Source organism: Falco biarmicus, chromosome 5, assembly GCF_023638135.1.
Source record: "Falco biarmicus isolate bFalBia1 chromosome 5, bFalBia1.pri, whole genome shotgun sequence".
Lineage (NCBI taxonomy): Eukaryota > Metazoa > Chordata > Aves > Falconiformes > Falconidae > Falco > Falco biarmicus.
The window spans coordinates 21,168,767-21,187,041 of record NC_079292.1 but is presented as its reverse complement, the minus strand read 5'-3'; the positions used below and the strand labels follow the sequence as shown (position 1 = coordinate 21,187,041).

The 18,275-nt window shown below is 66.7% G+C and overlaps 3 protein-coding genes across 3 annotated transcripts; 2 read left to right on the top strand and 1 right to left on the bottom strand.

Annotated features, from left to right (window-relative positions):
• Positions 1 to 53: 53 nt before the first annotated feature.
• LOC130150370 (uncharacterized) lies at positions 54 to 2,686 on the bottom strand. The gene is made up of 3 exons (XM_056341282.1): positions 2,299 to 2,686; positions 1,142 to 1,722; positions 54 to 1,058 (listed from the first exon to the last, which is right to left on the bottom strand). The coding sequence occupies exons 1-3, from the start codon at positions 2,487 to 2,489 to the stop codon at positions 691 to 693; spliced, it is 1,140 nt and encodes a 379-aa protein (XP_056197257.1). The 5' UTR covers positions 2,490 to 2,686; the 3' UTR covers positions 54 to 690.
• A 2,021-nt stretch (positions 2,687 to 4,707) lies between these two features.
• On the top strand, positions 4,708 to 10,674 carry PRRT4 (proline rich transmembrane protein 4; the record flags this gene model as incomplete). Its single annotated transcript, XM_056339720.1, has 6 exons — positions 4,708 to 4,783; positions 7,089 to 7,742; positions 7,831 to 7,929; positions 8,159 to 8,784; positions 8,994 to 9,411; positions 10,568 to 10,674. Coding segments are annotated over 6 exons (1,980 nt in total), but the record flags the coding sequence as incomplete, so codon positions are not given.
• A 583-nt stretch (positions 10,675 to 11,257) lies between these two features.
• Positions 11,258 to 17,906, top strand: RBM28 (RNA binding motif protein 28). Its single transcript, XM_056341635.1, has 19 exons — positions 11,258 to 11,430; positions 12,195 to 12,368; positions 12,475 to 12,572; positions 12,744 to 12,819; positions 12,938 to 13,030; positions 13,199 to 13,270; positions 13,421 to 13,619; positions 13,831 to 13,961; positions 14,110 to 14,191; positions 14,336 to 14,445; positions 14,539 to 14,612; positions 14,798 to 14,933; positions 15,026 to 15,090; positions 15,191 to 15,349; positions 15,781 to 15,915; positions 16,453 to 16,527; positions 16,616 to 16,881; positions 17,072 to 17,165; positions 17,410 to 17,906. Exons 1-19 carry the CDS (start codon positions 11,292 to 11,294, stop codon positions 17,536 to 17,538), a joined length of 2,307 nt encoding a protein of 768 aa, XP_056197610.1. The 5' UTR covers positions 11,258 to 11,291; the 3' UTR covers positions 17,539 to 17,906.
• The last annotated feature ends 369 nt before the right edge of the window (positions 17,907 to 18,275 follow it).

Sequence of the window (18,275 nt, the reverse complement as noted above, 5' to 3'; positions counted from 1 at the left end):
AGCACACCATGGCACATGTTTGCATGCCGTGGCACAGCCTTACACACGCTGGGGATAGCGTGGTCACCTTGGGCACAGCATTGTGCACTGGCCTGGTCTTGCACGCTGTGGCACAGGTTTGCACACCAGGGGCACGAGGTAGCACGCCCTGGCACGGCCTTGAATACCGTGGGACAGGTTTGCATACCACAGGCACAGCCTTTGCACACTGTGGCATGGCATTGCACCCTGTGGCACAGGTGTGCACACTGTGGGCATGTCCTTGCACGCTGGCGCAGCCTTGCCCACCATGTCACAGCCTTGCACACCATGCCATGGCCTTGTGCACTGTGGGTAAGGCTTAGCACACCGTAGCACAGGTTTGCACACCGTGGCATGGCCTTGCACACCATGGCACAGTTTTGCACACCATGGCACAGGTTTACACACTGTTGGCATGTCCTTGCACACAATGGCATGGTCTTGCATGCCATGTCATGGTTTTGTACACCATGGGCATAGCCTTACACACCATGGCACAGGTTTGCACACCATGGACATGACCTTGTGCACCATGGCACACCTTCGCACCCTTGGCACAGCTCTGACCCTGGCACCGCAGCAGCCAGCCGTGGTGCCCTGTGGCCTCGTGGTCTCACGTGGGCTGGTAGTGCCACTCCGTCTGTTCGTCCTGGGGTGGGATGGCCCCTGCTAGAGCCTGGCCTTGGTGGGAGGGGGGCCCTCCAGTGAGCGCAGGAAGGCGAGCAGGGTGCGGCAGTACTCGGCGGGGTGCTGGCGCAGGTGGCCGGCATGGCGGGAGTGTGGCCAGCCCCAGGCATGGGCACGGATGCCCTGTGCCCGCCAGCCCTGCAGCAGCGCCCGCAGCACTGCTGGCTGGCTTAGCCCATCATCCAGGCAGTAGAAGAGGAGGAGGGGGCAGCGCAGGGGGGGGCTGGCGAAAGCGCCTCGTGCCCGCTCAAACTCCTGCCCCCCCCAGCACCCCAGCACCCTTAGGTACAGCCAGGCACCGGCACGCACTAGGGCCCGCAGGGACGGCGTGCCCACTGTGCCAGCGATGCCTGTGGGGAGAGAGCTGTGTCAGTGCCGGTGGGGGTCCTCGGTGGCACCTGCAGTGGGTATTTCCCCCCCAAGCCACACTCACCCTGCGCCATGTCCCCGAAGCCACCAGTCACCAGGCTGTCGTAGATGATGCCGCGGAAGCGTGGTGCCAGGCGTTGGCACTGCTGGGGCTGGTGGTGGAGGAGCAGCAGCACCTGGGCAAAGGTGTAGGCACCGGCAGAGATGGCATGCACCAGCAGCGGGCGGGTGGCCAGGCCACAGCCACCACTGCCACCAGCACCACCGTTGCCACCAGCACCACACCCACTACTGCCGTCACCATTGCTGCCACCACCACCACCACCAATGCCACCATCTCCGCAGTGGTCCAGCAGCCGCAGAAGCTGCCCTGCCAGGCGCTGCCCTTGCCATGGCCACAGGATGTGGCACACCGTTGTCCCCACCACCAGCACGTCCATGCCGTGGCGCAGGTAGAGCGCCAGATACCGTGCCAGCCCCCGTGCCCGTGCCCCCAGCCAAGGCAGCAGCAGCAGCAGGGGTCTGCCGGGGGGGGCTGGAGGGGACCCCTCAATGGCACTGTGGTAGAGGCGGATGGTGCCCGAGAAGGATGTCACCGTGACAGGGGGCAGTGGTGGGGAGGCACAATGCAGCCCCACGTCCTCCCTGGGGGAGACAGGGCAGGAGGTGGGCATCAGGGGGACACTTCCAAATGTGGGTCACCCCCCCAAACGTGGGACAGCCCCCCAAAGTGGGGCAACACCCCCCAAACGGGGGAACCCCCCCCCCCCCCCGACAGAAGACCCTGCAGTCCTGCCAGGCAGCACCCACACCCTGGGGGGATGGGGCAGGGGGGTCCTGTCCTGCTGCCCCCCTCTGTAGGGTCGTCTCCTCTCCACGTGCTGCCCCAAGATGGGCTGGGACCTCCCCCCCCCAGGGGACCCCTGCACCGTGAGGACGTTTGCATGTCCCATGTCCCACAGACACTTGGGGACACCCTGCCCACCTTGTGCCCCCCCTCCGTGTGCCCCAGACCCCCTCCCCCCTCCCTCTGGCCTGGGGACCGCGTACCCCCACCCTGGCATCTCCCCCCACCCTGGGGGCACTGGGCACGGGCTGAGCCCCTGCGGAGACATCGGGGCACTCAGGTCCCTGCAGCTCCCCCCAGACACAGACACAGACACAGACACACACACACACACACACACACACGCCACCCCCGTGTCCCCTCCCCATGCTCACCCGGTGTCACTGGCTGTGCCAGGGGGGTCCGGCAGCATCAGAGTGTCCGGCTCTGTGAGGGGGTCTAGCTGTGGTGGGGGGTCCAGTGTGCCAGGGGGGTCCGGTGTGCCGAGGGGGTCCGGTGTGCCGGGGGGGTCCAGCAGTGCTGTGGGGCTCTGCCTGTGCCTGGGGGTCCGGCAGTGCGGAGGCATCTGGCTGAGCTGGAGGAGTCCAGTTGTGCCAGCGTCCGGCTGTGCCGGTCCGGTGCGGGTGCGGGTGCTGGTCCGGGTGCCGGTCCGGTGCCGGTGCGGGTGCGGGTGCGGGGACACAGCAGGCAGTGCTGGCAGACGCCGGGATTAGGCCCGGCCGCGGTTACAAAACGCCTTACACAACGCCAGCGGGCACTGCGCCACCCCCGGTGGCATGGGGACAGGCCCCCGTGGTCCCCCACGGCTCCCCGTGCCCCTCTGCTATGTCAACCCCGCTATCTGGTCCTGGGGGATGGTGGCGACCTGGTGACAACTGCCATGCCCCCTCCCCAGCATATCCCCCGTACCCCCCCCCCCCCGCCCCACCCGCCGGAGACAGACAAACACCCCTCCCCCCCTGCCCTCCCCCAGGAGCCACCGTGGTCCCCAGTGCCTCCCTCTGGCATGCTGATGAGGGGCTGGGGGGGGCAATGAGGGTGTAACAGGGGTGTGTAAGGGGTGTACAATGGACCGGGTTCCACACTGCCAGAGGGTCTCAGCCCAAGCACCTCGGGGAAACCCCACCCCCACCCCGGAGCCGGAGCTTTGGGGTCCCAACTGCCAGGTGCGAGAGCAAAGGAGCTCACATGGTGGCACACAGGGTGGCACATGCCATGGCACATGCAGTGGCACAGATGGGGGCACACACAGTGGAACAGGTGGTGGCAATGGGCACTGGCATGCATGGTGCCACACTAGATGGCACACACAGTGGCACAGGTGGTGGCATGGGTACCAGCACACATGGTGGCACACTTGGTGGTGTACATGCTGCCCCCGTGGCAGGGCTGCCTACAATCAGACAGGGCAGAGGTGACCCAAGTGGGTGTCCCCATCCCTCTGCCAGCCCCTCCAGCACTGGCAGCTCCCGGCGTGCCATGCCGTGGCCTGGATGGCAGTGGCGGCTCACCCGAGCGTGCAGTGTGCACCGTGCAGAGCTGCTGACCCACTTCCCTGCTTCCTGCCCGCAGGGCCATCGAGCGGCTGTGCCCATCCCAGCACCTCTGCATCCCCCCCCCCTCGTGCCTCTGTTCCCCCTCCTGGCTCTGCCCCATGTTACCCACCCCTGGGGGGCTGCTGGCATGGCCTTGTCATACAGCCAGGTCTTGGGGCTGCCAATGGGGCACAGGCTGCGGTCACCCTGAGCATGAGGGGTACAGTGAGTGTGCGCAGCGAGTGTGTGCAGCTCATGTGCGCAGTGTGCGTGTGCAGTGAGTGTGTGTGCCCGCAGCATGTGCATGCAGTGTGTGCAGGGAGTGCAGTGCATGCCTGCAGTGAGGGTGTGCATTCAGTGAGCGTGCACAGGGCATGCCTGCAGTGACTGTGAGCAGTGTGTGCATGCACTGAGTGTGCATGATGCATATCTGCAGTGTGGTGTGTTGTGCAGTGAATGTGTGCAGCATAGGCCTGCAGTGTGTGTGCAGTGAGTGTGCACAGTGTGTGCATGCAGCGCCTGCAGTGAGTGTGCACAGCATGTGCATAAAATGGTGCATGCACCGTACATAGGCAGCGTGCAGTGCGTCACGCAGTGTGTGGGATGTGCAGGGGATGTGTGTGCAGGGAGTGTGGGCTGTGCACAGTGTGGACGTGCGGTGAGTGAGTGTTGTGTGGGCAGGGTGTGAGCAGTGTGTGTGTGAGCAGTGTGCAAGCAGTGTGTGAGCAGTGCAAGCAATGTCCACACAGTGCAAGTGTGAGCACTGTGCCTGTGCAGTGTGTGCGCAGTGTGCCCATGTGCAGTGCACGTCCGTGCAATGTGTGGAAGCCGCGTGAGCAGCGTGTGCTCTGTGTCTGTGTGGTGTGTGCAATCTCTGTGCGATGCGAGCAGTGTGCAATGTCTGCATGCAGTGTGCAGTGTGTGCAGGCAGTGTGCGCAGTGTGAGCAGTGTGTGCATTGTGAGCAGCGTGTGCAAACTGAGCGCTGTGTGCAGTGTGAGCAGCGTGAGCAGTGGAAGCAGTGGGAGCAGTGCTTCCATGCCACGTGCAGTGTCCGTGTGCCAGTGGGAGCGAGCCGGGCCGGGCCGAGCCGAGCCGGGCGGCTCCCGGTGCCCGCGGCCGTGGCGGCAGGGCCGGGGGCGGAGGAGGAGGAGGAGGGGGGAGGTTTGGAGAGGAGGGGGGTGTGGAGAGGAGGAGGAGGGGGGGTGCAGCCCGCGCCCGCCCCGCCCGCCGCTGCTCTGCCGCTGCCGGTGCTGCCGGTGCTGCCGGAGGTGCCGGTGCCGCGGAGCGGGGCCGGGCCGGGGCCAGAGCCGCGGCGGAGGCCGGTGGGTGCGGGCGGGGCCGGGCGGGGGGGGCCGAGCCCAGGGGACTGGGGGTGCCGGGGTGCCCGGGGTGCTGGCGTGCATGGTGCTGGGGTGCCCAGGGTGCCCGGTGAGAGAGTGCTCGGGGTGCTGGGGTGCAGGGGGCTGGGGTGCCCGGGGTGCTCAGTGCGGGGGTGCTGGGTTGCGGTGTGCGGAGGTGCCCTGTGCGGAGGTGCTGGGGTGCAGGGTGCAGGGGTACGCGGGGTGCTCAGTGCGGGGGTGCTGGGTTGCGGTGTGCGGAGGTGCCCTGTGCGGAGGTGCTGGGGTGCAGGGTGCTGAGGTGCCTGGGATGCTGGGTGCTGGGGTGCCCGGGGTTCCTGGTGCTGGGGTGCAAGATGCTGTGATGCCTGGGGTGCTGGGGTGCAGGTTGCTTGGGTACCCGAGGTGCCTGGTGTGTGGGTGCAGGGTGTTGGGGTGCTGGGTGGTGGAGTGCTCACGTTGCACGTTGCAGGGGTGTGCAGGGTGGAGGGTTGTTGGGCTACCAGGGTGCAGGGGCACAGGGATGCTGGGGTGCCGGGGTCCTGGCTGCCTGGAGTGGTGGGGTGCTGGTGAGCAGGGGGCTCGGGTGCGCTTAGGAGGTGCTGGGGCAGCGGGGCTGTGTGGGACCCAAGTGTGCCAGGTGTGCAAGTGGGTGTAGCAGAGCTGGGGGCGAGTGTGTGAGCGTGTGTGTGCATCCCATGCTGAAGCGGCAGCACTTCGGGCTGAGGCAAGCAGTGCGCACACACAGAGCCCCCATCACACCCCCACGCAGGCTGGCTCATGCACACGTGCTCACACACGATGTCATGCACACCCACGCCTGCACACCCGCACACGCTCACTGAGCTGGGCAGGTGGGGGAACAGGTGGGAGGGGTGCAGGGGGTGTGCACAGCTGGGGCGTGCAAAGGGGGTGTGCATGGGTGGGGGTGTGCACAGTCGGGGTGTGCAAGGGGGTGTGTGCAGCTGGGGTGTGCATACAGGTGTGCAAGGGGTGTGTGCACAGCTGGGGTGTGCACGGGGGTGTGCATAGGCATGTGCACAGGGATATGCATGGTCTGGGCTCTGTGTGCGTGTGCATGGCCAGGCTGGCTCAGGGTCATGCGATGCCGCGTGCATGGGAGGTGCTGCGCTTCCCCCACCACATGCATGTGCACACCTGGGGGAAGTGGTGTGGGGGAGGGGGTCACCCATGGGTGCCATGCTGGGGTGCGTGTTGAGTTTGACCCAGCATGCAACACCCGGGGGACCAGCACCAAGGAGGGCAGCGGGGTGCTGGGGGCTGGGGGGCAGCCCCTGTGCTGGCAGTGCTGGGGTGCGTTGGCAACAGTGGGTGGCAGAAATGACAGGTCCCCGTGTGCCCCGTGAGCCCCTGTCACATCGCATCCGTCCCTGCTGCGCTGCCACTGCTCTGATGTGCCCCGATGTGACACCGTGGAGACAGGCTTTGTCACAAAGATTAGGGCCCTGGCACCAGGTTGGGGGGGCACTCCACTCCCTCGGGTGGCCCCGGCTTAGGGGACAAGCCCCCCCCTTCAGCAGCCTGAGGGTGGGGGCCTGCTCCATGTGCCCCCTGTCCCCCTGTGCCACCACATGCCCTGGGGGTGGCAGGAGCATGGCGGGACAAGAGTGGCGGGACAAGCCATGACGCCCCCCTCCCCAGCGCCCACACTGCCTGCCCTACCCTCAGCCCCGGGGGGTGGCGGGTGCTGGGGCCACCCACGCCGGGCAGTGCTCTGCCTGGGGGGGGACCTGAGCCACGGGGTGTCGGTGGGACCCGGTGCGCCCTGTTCTGCCCGATCCGGTTTGGGCAGGGGCTGCTGGCGCAGGCAGGGCATGGCGCGGGCAGGCTGCCTGTCCCCAGGGATGCTCCTGTCCCCATCCTGCCTTGCCGGTGTCCCCAGACATGGCCCCCCAGCAGAGCCACGCCAGCTGCCGTTGACATGGGCATGTCACCATCCTGCAGGGGACACCGGGGCTGGGATGGTGCCGTGGGGCTGTATAGGTGCTTTGAGGCTGGCTGAGCTCCATGGTGCCTTGGGGCTGGGTGTGCTATGGGGTTGCCTGTGCTGTGGGGCTGGCTGTGTGCCATGGGGCTGGCTGGGTTGTCCTGCGGCTGGCTGGCTGAGCTGTGGGGTGTGCCGTGGAGCTGGCTGTGCTGCGGGGCTGGCTGTGCTGTGGGGTGTGCCATGTGCCATGGCGTGTGCCATGTGCTGTGGGGCTGGCTGTGCACCATGTGCTGGGTATGATGTTGGTGCTGGTGTAACTGTGCCCTCTGCCCTTCTTCACAGCGCTGCTCCCACTGTGCCACTGTCCCAGATGTCCCCCATGGGGCTGGGGGCAGCCCCTCACCTGCTGCTGGCCCTGCTGTGCCTGGCCCCCCTCACTGCTGCCCCGCCGCCCCCCACAGCACCCACCAGCCTCCCAGGACCCCTGGGGACAGCACCGGGACCCCCCCGCACCCCGCAGTGAAGCCCCTGTCCTCTCCCTCAACCTCGGCCTCAACTTCAAGATCAAGGTGCGAAGCCAGGGCAACCCCCGCCCCGCCGCCCCCTCTGCCCCCCCAGCACCCCCCTATCCACTGCCCCCTGGCACTACTGGGACCCCTGTGCCCCCGACCCTGCTGCCATCAGGCTTGGGCTGGCCTGACTCCAGGGATGAGCCGGGCTCTGGGGTCCCCCCGGAGGAAGTGGGGGGGTGGGGGGGCCCTCCTCTCCGTGCCAGCACAACCCCCCCGGCATCCCTGGCTGGGGAGCAGGACAAGGAGCTGGAGCTGGACATCGCCATTGACCTGACGGCAGGGCTGGAGCCTGAAGTGGGGCCAGGGGGTGCCGTGCCCCCCACCAGCCTCCTGTGGGCCCACCCCAGCCCCCGCCGCCCCATCCCGCTCATCCCTGGCATCAAGGCCGGCATCTCGGAGCTGGCCAGCAAACTCAGTGCTGCTGGTGAGTGCCACAGCTGAGGTGGGCTGGAGTCCCCCGGCATGGCCCCCCCATACTGAGGGAGCCCCAAACGTGTATGTCCTCCCCTCAGGGTTTCTGGTGCCCACGGCGCCCCCCAGGGTCGGCCACGAGGTGCCGGGGGGCAACGGGTCCCAGGAGCAGGATCAGGCTGGCAGCGGTGCTGAGCCAGGTGAGGGGGGGTCCTGGGGGAGGTGGGGGGATCCTGACACTCCCACAGTGTCTGGTGTGATGGGGGGGGGGGGGAGCTTGGGGAGCCTGTGGGTGTGCATGACATGGTGGGGCACAGGAGGGAAAACGGGGGTGCTAAGCATGCGTGGGGCATGAGTGATGTGGGGTGCACATGGAGGGGAGTGGTGCACATGCTGCCCTCCCACCCTGACCCCTCTCCTCCCCTACAGCCCACCCCCCTGGCCGCCAGCCCCCCCGGGGCACCGTGCCCCCCTCGGCCGCCGCCTCTGCCTGCACCCAGGGCTCCACCTGCGGCTCAGGGGGACCAGATCCCCAGGGTGCCCCCGCCACTCCCCTCTCCTGGCCCCCCCACTTCGTGGCCCTGCAGACCAGCTGGTCCGTGGCCACCGCCACCTGGGGCCTGGCCTGGGAGGCCCACATCTACGGGATCGGATGCCTTTTCGCTCTACTGGGACTACTGGGAATCGTGGTGCTACTGGGGGGTCCCTGCAGTCGGCCACCTGCTGCCCGGCTGCTGGGGGGGCTGTTGGCAGCAGCGGGGGCTGCCCGCGCCTTCCCCCTCTTCTTCGACGCCTACGAGCAGCATGGCCGCCTGCCCCCCACCGCTGCGCGCCTCCTCTTCGAGCTGCCTTTCCCATGCCTGGGCTGGGGGCTGGTGCTGGCCCTGCGCTCCCCCTCTCGCTGCCGGACCCCCGCCGTGGTGGCACTGGGAGTGCTGCACGTGGCGGGGGTGCTGGGCACTGTGCTGGCAGTGGCGATGCTGGGCCGGCTGCCGGGGCTGCTGCTGCTGCCGCGGGGGCTCTTTGCTGGCCTGGTGGCTGCCCTGACCCTATGGGTGCTGCCCTGCTGTGGGGGTGGGGGGCGGGGGGGGGGGAGCCCAGGGCAAGGTGCGGGGGGCTGGGGGGCTGGGGGCGGGGGGTGGCAGTGGGGGTGGCAGCACTGGGGGCCGTGCTGAGTGCGGGGCTGCAGGTTTTTGGGGCGCTGCAGGTGCTGGGCTGGGGGGGGCCACCCCCTCCCGGGCCCTGGGCGTGGTGGGGGCTGCAGCTGGGCTGTCGCCTGGCCGAGGCCACCATGGGGCTGCCCCTGGCTGTGCTGGCACTGGTGGTGGCCCCTCCTCCCCGGCAGTCCCCTGCTGAGCCCCCCAACGGCTGCGCCCTGAGGCCGCGGGGGGACACCGAGGCGCTGCCGCTCTGTGGGGACCACCCTGAGCCCCCTGAGGCCGACGGGGACCCCACAGCCGGCTACCGGCCCCCCTCGCCCATTGACCTGCGCCGCAGCATTGATGAGGCGCTGGGAGCCCGGCCCGGAATCTTCCGTCACGGCACCGTGGCAGGGATCAGCGTCATTGGCACAGTGGGAATCGGCACCGATGGCACGGCAGGGAGCAGTGCCACCAGCACGGCTGGGATCGGCACAACAGGCTTGCCAGGGATCGGCACCACCAGCACAACTGCGACACCAAGTCTTGGCACAACCAGCACAGAAGGGCTCACCACAACCAGCATAACGGGGCTCTGCACAGCTGGCACGCCAGGGATGGGCACCGCTAGCATGGCAGGGATTAGTGCAACCAATGCATCAGGGTTCGGCACAACCACGACACTGAGTCCTAATACAACCAGCACAGCAGGGTGTACCACAACTGGCACACCTGGGCTCAGCACCACCAGCACCCTGGAGCTCAGCACCACCAGCACACCAAGCCTCGGCACAGACAGCACACCCGCGCTTAGCACTACCACCGTGCCGGGGCCCAGTGCAGCCGGCACAGCGGGTCTTGGCACAACGGCTACACCAGATCTCAGTACAACCAGCACATCGGGTCTCAGCACCGCCGGCACACGGGAGCCCAGCACCACCAGCACACCGGGGCTCACCCCCACAGGCCGCCCCCGGCCCCTGCAGCGTGCAGCCTCCTTGGGGGGGTGGTCTGTGATGTCCCCGGGGGCACGGGGGCGGCGAGGTGGTGGCAGCCCCTCAGCCCAGGGACTGTCCCAGGGGGGGCTGGCGGCGGTGCCAGACCCCAGCCCTACTCAGCGGGGTCCCCCCCGGGCAGCCCCTGTGCTGCGGCCCTCCCAGAGCTGGGCAGGGGGCAGCCCCTGCCCCCCCCCAGCCCCCCGGCCCCAGGGGGGACACCCTGGTGGGGGGGTCCCTGCAGCCGGGGGCGTCCCTGAGCGCCCCGGTGACTCCAGCTCCAACCGCCACAGCCTGGGCAGTGACACCATAGACTTGTAGGACACGGGGTGTCCCCCAGCGTCCCTATGGCTGCCATGGAGCCCCAGCGAGGCCAGCAGTGCCCCGGGGAGAGCAGCGCAGAGCCCAGCTTGGCCCACCCAGCACGCTGCCTCCGGGACCCTCCGCCCCCACCTGACCAGGGGACCCCCCCGAGTCAGTGATGCCCAGGAGACACCGAGGACCCTCAGATGCCTGCAGTCCCCAGAGACCCCCAGCTGCCCCCCGAGTCCCTGTGACCCCCAAGTATGGGTGAGAACTTGGGGGGACACCCCCCCAGCTCCCTGAGACCCCCAGCTCCCTGAAACTCCCAAGTACGGGTGACAACCTGGGGACACCCCAGAGTCCCTCAGACCCCCCTGGTCCCTGGGACCCCCTACATACAGGTAACAACTTGGGGACCTCCCATGTCCTTGAGACCCTCAAATACAGGTGGCAACCTGGCGCCCCCCCATCTGCCCTGCAAGTCCCCGAGACCCTCAAATACGGGTGAAAATCTGGGGACCCCCTCCCCTCCCAGGTTGCTGAGCCCCCCCAGTCCCCGGTCTCCCCCCTGCCATGCCCTGAAGCCCCCCCAGTCCCATGCCAGACCCCCAAAGTGCCCCACAGATCCCCCATCCCCCCTCCATGGCCTGGGACCCCCCCCCAGCCCCACACCACATCACTGGCCCCCCAACATGCCACTTGCCAGAGACCCCCCCCAGCCCCCCTTGTGCCCAGGGGACCCCTGTCTGCCAAGGCTCCCCAGCGCTGGGGGGACATGTGGGGCCGGCCCCCCCCCGGCCCGCCCGTGTACCCAATAAAGTGCCACGTGTGAAGGATGTGAGTGTGACCCCGCGGGACCCCCGCGATCCCTCCCCACCTGGGGCAACCCACAGCGAGGAGACACACACACACCCCCGCTCCCTGTCCCACGGCCACGGGGATGGCCCCCTGTACCCCACCGCGGCTCTCTGGGCTGGGACCCCCGGCGCCACGTCTCCTGAGCTGGCACCCCCCAACCGTTCCACCCGACCCCGCGGTTCCCCGCCGCGCCGCCAGGGGGCACTCGCCCCGCCAGGCCCCGCCCCCGCCGGCCTCCCGGCAGCCACCGCGCGGCGCGTGCCCACGATGGCGGCGGCCGGGGGCTCCGCGCCGGGCCGCACCGTGCTGGTGCGGGGGCTGCCCGCCACCGCCACCGCTGCCGACCTCGAGGGTCTCTTCGGCCGCCTCGGGCCTCTCCGCCGCTGCTTCGTGGTCACCGAGAAGGGTCGGGGGGGGTCGCTAGACGGGGCTTGGGGTAGCCGGAAGACGAGGCCTGGGGCGGGGGGAGGGCCTAGGCACCGGCGTCTGGTGGGGCTGAGGCCTGGGGCCGGGGCCTGGGGGAGCCTGGGCGGGGCCCGGGGTCTAGAGGGGCCTGGGTCTGTGGTCTGGGATGTCTGGTGTAGCCTGGGGCTCGGGGGGTGGGTGTGGGGGTGTGGGGCTGTGTGTCTGTGAATCATGGAGGAGGCCTGGGGCAGGGATGGGGATGGGGGCACCCGAAGCCATGGGCTGGGAGGATTTTGGGGAGGGACGGACTGGCACATGGTGGATGGGAATTATGGGGGGGCAGAGATGTGTGTACTGGAAGCAGACCCATTTGGGAGCAGGAATTTGGGGGGATCAGGATGGAGCAGAGGGCTGGAAGGGGGGATGTTGGGAGGTGGAGGTCAGGGCTGGAGTGCAGGATGAGGGGAGTAGTCAGGAGAACTAATTATTTGGAGTATTGGGGATTGGGACAGGAGATCGGGGGGCAGAGGCAGGTTGGGGGAGCCTGTGAGGTTTGGGAGAAGATGCAGGGGGGACTGGTGGGCATTTTGAGGGGCTGAGTTGGAGGGCGCAGGTTGTCAGGGGAGTCAGGAGGAGCCCTGCAGGGGTCAGCTGGAGACTGAGTGTGGCCCCAGGGATGGGAATGGCCTGACCGTGACAGCTGGGGAGGAGGCACGGGGGAGGGGGGGGGCTGCAGGGCCTCACTGCTTTCCCTGCTGCCCCCAGGCACCAAGACCTGTCGTGGCTTTGGCTACGTCACCTACTCCTTGGCTGAGGATGCCCAGCGAGCTCTGCAGGAGGCCACTGTCCTTGGTGCACGTCGGCTCAGCGTGACGCTGGCCCGGCAGAGGCTCAGGGAGGGGAGGAAGAAGCTACAGCAGAAGGAGGAAGCAGCAGTGGGTGAGCTGGGGGTCCTTTTCCCTGCCAGCACTCTCAAGGACTGGCAGCTGCCCTGGGTCCATCCCTGGGCTGTGCTGTCCATGAGTCCCCACTCTTTACGCTGCAGAGGCCCCCAAAGCCGCTGCCGCAGTCCCCCAAAGACTGAAGAAGCCCAGGGCTGCCTCCAGGAAAGCCCGGCTGATCATCCGCAACCTCAGCTTCAAGGTACAGGGGTCCAGCCCCACATCCTGCCCCCAGCTGGGGCTGGCATGACCCCAGGGGATGCAGGGAGGGATTGCCACATCCCTGACTGCCCCCACGGAGCATCCTGGCAGGTGCTGCTAGCTCCTGGCCCCCCCCCCAGCCCCTTCCCTCACCTGGCTGGTCCCTCTGCAGTGCTCTGAGGACAACCTGAAGTCTCTCTTCTCACCCTTTGGCACAGTACTGGAGGTGAACATCCCCAGGAAGCCAGGTGAGCCCCTGCCGGGGACCATTTTTGGGGTGGTGCCCCCCCCTGTGTTTACAGGCTGGCCCTGGCCATGGAGGGGCAGCTGTCGGCAGGCACAGAGCAGCTCTCCTGGCTCTTGCAGATGGAAAGATGCGGGGATTCGCCTTTGTGCAGTTTGGGAACATGCTGGAAGCAGCCAAGGCACTCCGGGGGATGAACATGAAGGAGATCAAAGGTCTGGCTGTGTTTCTACCCCTTTTCCCCTGCTGCAGTGGGGCTCTCTGGGGTGAGACCCCCTTCCTTCTTTCCCCCTCCCTGGAGGGCTTCAGGAGACTCCCTGGGCAGCCTTGGTTTGCCAGGGGCAACACTGACAGCGTGCCCCCGCATCCCTTTGCTTCCCTAGGGCGGCCGGTGGCGGTAGACTGGGCCGTGGCCAAGGACAAGTACCAGGCGATGCAGGGCAGTCAGCCCGATGGTGAGGGTCCTGGCTCCCCTAGTGTGGCTCTGGGCCTGGCTGGGTGCCCCCCACCTGGCGGCCTGGGGAACTGTTGCCCCCACTGCTGGTCTTAGAGTGGGTCACTGGGGGTGACTGTCCCTTCTCATCCCTTTTTATCACACACCACAGAGAGCAAGGAGGAGGAACCTAGGGAGGGCAAAGAGCAGAGTGTGGGTGATGCTGAGAAGAAGGAGGAAGAACAAGAAGAGGAGGAAGAAAAGGAGGAAGGGGAAGAAGAGGAGGAGGAGGAGGAAGAAGAAGAGAAGAAAGATAAAAAAATGGCTGGAAAGATTAAGATCAAGCCTTCCTTGTCCCAGGCACGAGGGTGGTGAGTGAGGGAAAAGATTCTCCTAGCGGGGAGGGGATGGGGGTGATCCTGGGGGTCTCAACCTTGCTGTGGGGTGCAGACCCCCTGCTGCAGGGCTCTGGGATGGAGCCCTGGGCTTGTCCCCCTGAGGGACCCCTGGACAGAGACCTGTCCCCCCAGCCCTGCTCAGGGCTATTGCGGGGCTAGGCCAGCTCTGCCCTGGCTGTAACAGGCCTGGGAAGGGGACAGCAGCCAAGGACAGCAGCGATGAGGAGGAGGATGATGATGATGAAGCAGGCAGCGAGGATGATAGCAAGCAGGAGGAAGACTCAGATGAGGAGGAGGATGAAGAAGAGGAGGAAGGTCTGTGCCACTCTGGGTGGATGAATCTGGCAGGGTGGGCTGCTGCAGGCGGGGCGATTGGGTTAGCAGCTGGGGGGCTTTCCTGGGGTCAGGGAGCTGCTGCAGTGCAGCCACAGGGCACCAACCACTGGATCTTCTGTAGTTCCAGGGAGAGCTGTGCCCAAGAAGCAGCAGGGTAGGGCACGGCAACTCTCATCGGACGTGAGCGAGGGCAAGACTGTCTTCATCAGGTGAGCACTGGGATGAGGGCTGGCATGGGCTCTTGGGGTGCAGAGTGGGGCGCCCCGCACTGTGCTGACGGATCTGGGCTGGGGGCATGCTGGGGAAGGGGGCTGCATGCCATGGCAGCCCCTGACAGTCCTCTGCAATGGCAGGAATCTCTCCTTCGATACGGAGGAGGAGGCGCTGGGGGAGATGCTGCAGCAGTTTGGGGACCTCAAATACGTCCGTATCGTACTGCACCCTGACACAGAGCACTCCAAAGGTAACAGGCAGCAGGAGGGGGGGCATTCTGCACGGGGGGACACAGGCACCCCTCCTGTCCTTGTCCCCTTGTTGAGCCCTTCTCCATCCCCAGGCTGTGCCTTTGCCCAGTTCCTGACACAAGAAGCTGCCCAGAAATGTCTGCAGGCTGCTCAGGAGGAGAGTGAGGTGAGCGGGGCAGCAAGGGACCTCCCTGGGGGCTTGGGGATGGTAGCAGCCCTTCCACTGCAGGTTTGGGGGATGCCTATGGCATTATCCCTCTCTCTCTGGGGTGATTCCAGCCCCTGGGATCCCTGCCTGGGTGGTGTGAGGTCCTAGCTGCCCCCCACACCCCCAGCTGTGCCCCTTTGCAGGGCGGGGGACTGCGGCTGGATGGGCGGCTGCTCCGCATTGACCTGGCTGTGAGCCGTGAGGAAGCCCAGAAACTCCGTGGGCAAAAGGTGAAGAAGCCAACGGGCACCCGAAACCTCTACCTGGCCCGCGAAGGCTGTGAGTACTGGCCCTGGGGGTGTCCTGGGCACTGCCTGCCTTTCTCACTGCCCACCCCCTTGCCAACACCCCCCATCTTGCACCCCCTGCAGTGATCCGGGCTGGGACAAAGGCTGCAGAGGGTGTGAGTGATGCTGACATGGCCAAGCGAGCACGGGTGAGCCTTGAGCAGACCCCAGGGGTTGTGACAGCTTGGGGACAGCGTCTCAGGTGTTCCAGGGGGGTACAGGCCTCACTCACAGCCTTGTTTCTCCCAGTTCGAGGAGCTCAAGTACCAGAAACTGCGGGACCAGAACATCTTCGTGTCCCGCACGCGGCTCTGTGTCCACAACCTGCCCAAGGCTGTGGACAGCACCCGACTCCGGCGCCTGCTGCTGCAGGTGGTTGGCAGGGGCAAGGCTGTGCACATCAAGGAGGTGCGTGTCCCCCGGCCCTGCCCTGCTCCGGTGTCCCCTTGTGCTCTGTGTCCCCTCTGGCATGGGTTTGGGGGTGCAGAGAAGGTGGGAGTGCACCCCTTGTTCCCTCTGGGGTGGGTTTTGGGGTAGCTGGGGGTGCAGAGCAAGTGGATGTCCCCCCATGTCCTCTTCGGGGAGGGTTTGGGGGTGACTAAAGGTGCAGAGGCAGTGTTGTTTCCCCCCCCCCCCGCTGTGTCCCCCTGTATTCTGTGTCCTGTTTGGGGGTGGCTGAGGGTGCAGAGCAAGTGGGTGCCCCTGGTCATGTTCCCTCCAGGGAGGGTTTGGGGGTGCAGAGGAGGTAGGTGTCCCAGGGTGCAGTGGACCTGCAGGTCCTGGTGGTGGCTGGAGGTCCTTGGTGTGGGTTGGCAAGGCGATGCTGTGCCCCCCCTCAGTGCCGGGTGATGCGGGAGCTGCGGGGCAAGGGGCAGTCCCTGGGCTACGCCTTCGTGGAATTTGGGGAGCACGAGCAGGCACTGGCCGCCCTGCGGAGCATCAACAACAACCCCCGCCTCTTCGGGCCCCAAAAGGTGGGTGCATCCCTTGGGGCAGGGGGGAGGTTTGTGGGGGCTGGCCACCCCTGGGATGGTGGAGGAGGTCTACCATGTCCTCCTCTTTCCAAGTCCCCCTTGTCTCCCATGACCTCGTGTGGGATTCACTCATGACCCTGTTGTGTGGGATCCCCACAGCCCCCCTCAAAACCCTACACCTTATGGCCCCCCCGCAAAGCCTATTTCCTTTCACCACCCCCTGCACCCTTACCCCTCGTAATGCCCCCCTCCCCAGCACCGGGGTGTCCCCATCCCCTCCCTCTGCCCTACAGGGCCCCATGGGGTCTGCCCCCATCCCCTCGCAGGTTTCTCCCCCCCCCCCCATCCATCACCCTATAGCCCCATGGGGTCTCCCCCACTTCCCTCCCACCCTGTGGGGCTCTTCCCATCACCGCACTTGCCCCCTGGGGCCACAAGCAGGGCAATTCCAGGGTCTTGTGGGTGCTCCTGGTCTTATTGGGGGGGCTGCCTCCTGCCATCACCGTAGCCTGCCCCCACCCCTTGCTCCACCCACAGCGGCCCATTGTGGAGTTCTCGCTGGAGGATCGTCGGAAGCTGAAGCTGAAGGAGCAGCGAGCCCAGCGCAGCCTGGTAGGTGTGTCCCCCCACCTTGCCACCCACTTGGAGGGTCTCTGCTCCCCGGGGCTGCTCCTGGCACTGACCTGCTGTTCCCCCACAGCTCAAGCTGAAAGCAAAGCCAGTGGAGAAGGAACAGGCTGCTGCCGGGGTAGCTGAGCCAGCGGGACCCCCTAAAAAGCAACAGGGAAGGAAAAAATCCCTCTCCAAAGGAGCCAAGGGTTCCTGCGGATCCCTGGTGGGGGGACAGGAGGCTGTACCCTGGTCCGGCTTCCGCACAGAGGCGCAGGTGGAGCGGGTGGAGCTGCCAGACGGCACCACAAGGAAGAAGGTGCTGGCGCTGCCCTCACACCGCGGGCCCAAAATCAGGTACGGGCAGAGCAGGGGGGACACCCCCTTGTCCCCCAGCCTTGGTGCTCCTCTTGGTGTCTCTTGGCTTCTCCCTTCCCTCCCTGGGGGACCATGGCTTTGGGTGCTGGTGGGCAGCTCCTTGGGTACTGCGTGGCACCCATGGGTGTACCTAGTGCCCACGGGCACCCTTCTGCTCTGCCCCACGCAGGAAGCGTGACAAGGGGAAGGTGAAACCCCTCCCCACAAAGCAGCCCAAGGCCAAAGTCCAGCGGCAGAAGAAGCGCAAGGAGGCCCCTACCCAGGTAGGGATGGGGGGTTTGCGTGCCCCGCCCCCCCCCCAGCTAGTCTGGGGTCAGATCCTTCTAATCAGGGGGTGCAACAGGGAGTGGTGGGGTCGCTTCTCCCACATTACTGCACCCCCTAGGCCCCCCTGTTTCTCTTGCATACCACCCAGCAGTGCTCAGGGACTTTGGCTTTGCCCAGCTCGGCACTGTGGGGTGGGGGTGTCCAGGGACCCCCATCCTCCCCTCTGGCCTCTGCCTGCAGGCAAAGCAGCGGCGGCGGGAGGGTGGGGGCTCCGAGGCCCGGTTCAGCGAGCTGGTGGAGCGATACAAGAGGAAGATCCTGGGCAGTGATGCCCCCACACCCAAGAGGAGCAAGTGGTTTGAGAGCTGAGACCCCTGGCACCCTGACCTGACATGGGTGCTGCTCTGTGGTTGGGTGGGTGTGTGTGTCATTGGTGTCACATCCCATCGTGGGGTCAGGGTGCTGTCCCATTGGGAGACCTGCTGGCGTGAAAGGACCAAGCCCTTGTCCCCTCCCTGGGTTTTGGAGGTGCCCCCATTGTCATCCCCCTGGGTTTTTGGGGGTGCCCCCATCCCTCCCCCTCCTCTCCCAGGGGGGTTCATGTGGTTTGGGACCCTCTGGGGCAGGGCTGGAGGGAGGGGCCGTTGTTCCCCTCCCAGCACCCCCTACCTTGTCAGCGACAGGGTGTTGTAAAAATCTATAAATATATTTTAATAAAGAGCTTTTTGGAGGAAGAATCCTCTTCTCACCTACAGCTCCTGGGGGTCCCCCCAAGCCCCCCAGCCCTGGGCCAGGCTGGGGTGGTCACAGCCCCCTCGACCTGATCGCCCAGAGTATGGTGGGGCTGCAGCCCCATGGCCTGCGGGGGCAGGAGGGAGGGTCTGGGGGTGCTCCCAGACAGGGTGCTCTGGTCCTTGGTGGGGGGGGAGCAGTAATTGGGGTGCCTGTGGGGTGAGGGGAAGTGGAGCCCCATTATTTAAGACTGGCCCAGTGGGGTTGGGGGGGTCTGTGGGTCAGCCCCCCAGCGGGTGCCCGTGCGGCTCAGCACATGGCTCGGCTGGGGGGGGGGGCAGGTGGGGTCCTGGCTGAGTCAGCGGCCGCCGCAG